The 3321-nt window shown below is 47.2% G+C and overlaps 1 protein-coding gene across 1 annotated transcript; it reads right to left on the reverse strand.

Moving 5' to 3' along the window:
* Positions 1 to 342: 342 nt before the first annotated feature.
* LOC138745948 (uncharacterized) lies at positions 343 to 1260 on the reverse strand. The gene is made up of 2 exons (XM_069903933.1): positions 816 to 1260; positions 343 to 695 (listed from the first exon to the last, which is right to left on the reverse strand). The coding sequence occupies exons 1-2, from the start codon at positions 1258 to 1260 to the stop codon at positions 343 to 345; spliced, it is 798 nt and encodes a 265-aa protein (XP_069760034.1).
* Positions 1261 to 3321: the final 2061 nt, after the last annotated feature.

Raw genomic sequence — 3321 nt, forward strand, 5'->3', positions numbered from 1 at the left:
CTCCTTGGTTTTGTTAACATTGAATGCAAAATTGTTGTCATTACACCATTCAATGAACTCATCTATCTCCCTCCTGTATGCTTCTTCATTGCCGCTTGTGATTCTGCCAACAACAGTGGTGTCATCAGCAAACTTGTAGACGGCACAGGAATTGTGCCTACCCACACATTCGTGGGTAGGGGAGCTGTCATTGTTGGGATGCCATTGATGGGGGGGCTGCGTCTGTTGGGTCAGTCATTGGTGGCAGAGCTGTCATTGGTGAAGGTGTGATTGGTGAGAGCTTGATTGTTGGGCTGTGTGATGGTTGGCCGGTGTGATTGGTGGGGGTGTGATTAATGGGGATTATGATTGGTGGGGGAGTGATTGATGGGCTGTGTGATTGTTGGGCAGTGTGATTTGTGGGGGTGTGATTAATGGAGATTGTGATTGGTGGGGGTGATTGGTGGGGGTGTGATTAATGGGGATTTTGATTGGTGGGGGTGTGATTGATGGGCTGTGTGATTGTTGGGCAGTGTGATTTGTGGGGGTGTGATTAATGGAGATTGTGATTGGTGGGGGTGATTGGTGGGGGTGTGATTGGTGGGAAGTGTCATTGTTGGGGGATTTGATTGGAGAGGGTGTGATTAGAGAGGGTGTAATTGGTGGGTGTGTAATTGGTGGGGGTGGGATTGGTGGGGGTATGATTAGTGAGGGACCTGATTGTTAAGGGTGTGGTTGGGGGGTATAATTGGTGAGGGATTTAATTGGTGTGGGTGAAATTGGTGGGATTGTGATTGGTTGGGGGTTTGATTGATGGGGGTGTGATTGGTGGGGACGTGATTGGTGGGAGCGTGATTTGAGGGGGCATGATTGGTGGGGCGTGATTGGTAGGGCATGACTGGTGGGGGGTGTGATTGGTGGGGCATCACTGATGGGGGCTTTGATTTGTGTGAAGTGTGATAAGTGTGATTTGTGGGGATTGTGATTGGTGGGGGTATGATTGCTGGGGGATTTGATTGGTGGGGTGTGTGGTGGGGCATGACTGGTGGGGGGTGTGAATGGTGGGAGCATGATTGTTGGGGGCATGATTGCTGGGGGTGTGATTGGTGGGGCTGTGATTGGTGGGAGTGTGATTGGTGGGGGTATGACTGTTGGGGGGTGTGATTTGTGTGAAGTGTGGTAGGTGTGATTGGTGGGGCATGACTGGTGGGGGGTGTGATTGGTGGGAGCATGATTGTTGGGGGCATGATTGGTGGGGGTGTGATTGGTGGGGGATGTCATTGGTGGGAGTGTGATTGGTGGGGAGGTGTAATTGGTGGGAGTGTGATTGGTGGGGCTGTGATCGGTGGGGTATAATTGGTGGGTCTGTCATTGCTGCGGTCATTGGTAGGGAAGGACTGTCATTTGTTGGAGGGGACTACTTATTTGTTGGGTTGGGTCTGCTTATTGGTTGGTGGGATAGTCCAGCACCTCTATGGTTAGGAACAATTTTGATTCAACAGCTATGAGGCTCTTGTTTTGAATATTTTATTTTTGATTTTCAAAAGACTCATGCAAATCTAATAAACAAAATATTACATTCTTTCTCCATGTAATATGATTTACAGAGTCCTTATTTTTCCCTCTTTACACCCTTCCCTCCCTATCCCTTAAATTATACAAATACCAAAATATTAAAATACATAGATGAGGAGAACAAGTTCCTTTATGGCAGAATTTATTGTCATGAAGATGAGTAACAAAATTTGTTGTTTTGTGGCAGCATTACAGGTGCCAAAATTGCAATATACAATATTACATTTAAAAAAATAGTGCAAAAGAAGAGGAAAAAATGAGGTAGTGCTGTACTTCACTGCTCATTCAGAAATTTGATGGCTGAGGGGAAAAAGCTGTTTTTATATCATTGGGTTTTCATCTTCACTCTCATGTTCTTTCTGATGGCATAGAGGGCATGGCTTGCTTGTTGAGCATTCTTGAGGATAGAGGTTGCTTTCTTAAGGCATCATCTCTTGTAGATGTCCTTAATGAAGTGAAGGTCGATGCCCATGATGGCACTAGATGAGTTCACAACTCTTTGTCCTCTTTCCTTGTCCTGTGCATTGGCGCCTCCATACCAAAGAGATGAAACCAGTCAGAATGATCTCCACGTAATGTGATACAAACATGATAAGCAGAATACACTTTCAGCCTGACCTAAATATTATCACAGTCAATGAAAGGATCTCAGCTACTCTCTGGGTGATGCCAAGATGAAAGATGAGAGCTTGCTTTTATTCCCATTTATTGTTTAATAATCTGGGTACCATGAATTAGGCCAGCAATTAGGCAGGGCACTGAAAATCTGTGCCAAACAACCAGCTGGAGTGTTCACAAACATTTTCAATCTCTCATTGCTGCAGCCAGAGATTCTCATCTCCAGATCAATCAAAAGATTCACACCCGTGAAGGGAGAGATCGATCGTGTTTAAGATCGGTGATCCAGATCTCTATATCATCCAGGTGCGACCTCCAGCAGGTTATCTCAGCAGCAAAGAGGCAATTGCTAGGGACAGAGTCAGATACTTGCCATCTATGGCAGGGATTGCAGACCAATACTTCCTAACAACATAAATGGCTGTGATGCTTCACTACTTAATTAGCTTTAATGCTCGTTTTGAAAAGGAGAATTCAGCTGAGCTAATGAAAACCCCCTGCAGAAGCTGGCGACCATGAGCTATCTGTTTCTGAGGCTAATGTCAGAACATCCTTCAAGAGGGTGAACCCTCACAAGACAATAGGCCCTGATGGCAGAACTGACTGGGTACTGTAAGTCTGTGCCAACCAACTAGTCAGAATGTTCACAGACATTTTCAATATATCATTGCTGTAGCTGGAGGTTTCCCCCTGCTTCTAAAGGGCATCAATCATCCTGGTGCCCAAGAAGAGCAGGATGAGCTGCACCGTGGCGCCAAGGGGGGAACTTGCAAGGTGCTGTGTCCCTGTACGTTCGAGGCCATCGCTCTCCGTCAGACCCGCCCACATCATAAGCATGCATCAAGTGTCACTAACATCCAACTTGATGCACACTAGTGACTCTCCATGCAATAAAAGCAGTGCTTTTGCTGTTACCTCAGAGGGATGGAGGAGTCTTATGAATGCCCAGCAGGTAGGCCACCACCAGCACCCCTCCCGCCCCTGCTGACCGAGTTTCCGACAGTCAGACTGTGCCGCACCTGGGCAGGTAGGCCGCCACCATCATCCCCCACCTTTCCCCCACCAACCGCTGAGTGAAGTTTAGAGCAGAAGAGTGTGCTCCCTCGTGGTGACCCAATGCTCCCCTCCCTGCTAACTGATGAGCTGCCT

This window comes from Narcine bancroftii, chromosome 1 (genome assembly GCF_036971445.1).
Source record: "Narcine bancroftii isolate sNarBan1 chromosome 1, sNarBan1.hap1, whole genome shotgun sequence".
In the NCBI taxonomy this organism is placed as follows: Eukaryota; Metazoa; Chordata; class Chondrichthyes; order Torpediniformes; family Narcinidae; genus Narcine; species Narcine bancroftii.

What these genes read in the sequence shown, in the direction of transcription:
- LOC138745948 (XM_069903933.1), bottom strand. Translation starts at nt 1,260, where the DNA reads ATGACATCCCCCACCAATCACACCCCCACCAATCATGCCCCCAACAAT. An exon ending in ATCACGCTCCCACCAATCAC is followed by an intron (nt 696 to 815) that starts GTCCCCACCAAT and finishes CTTAACAATCAG; the next exon opens with GTCCCTCACTAATCATACCC.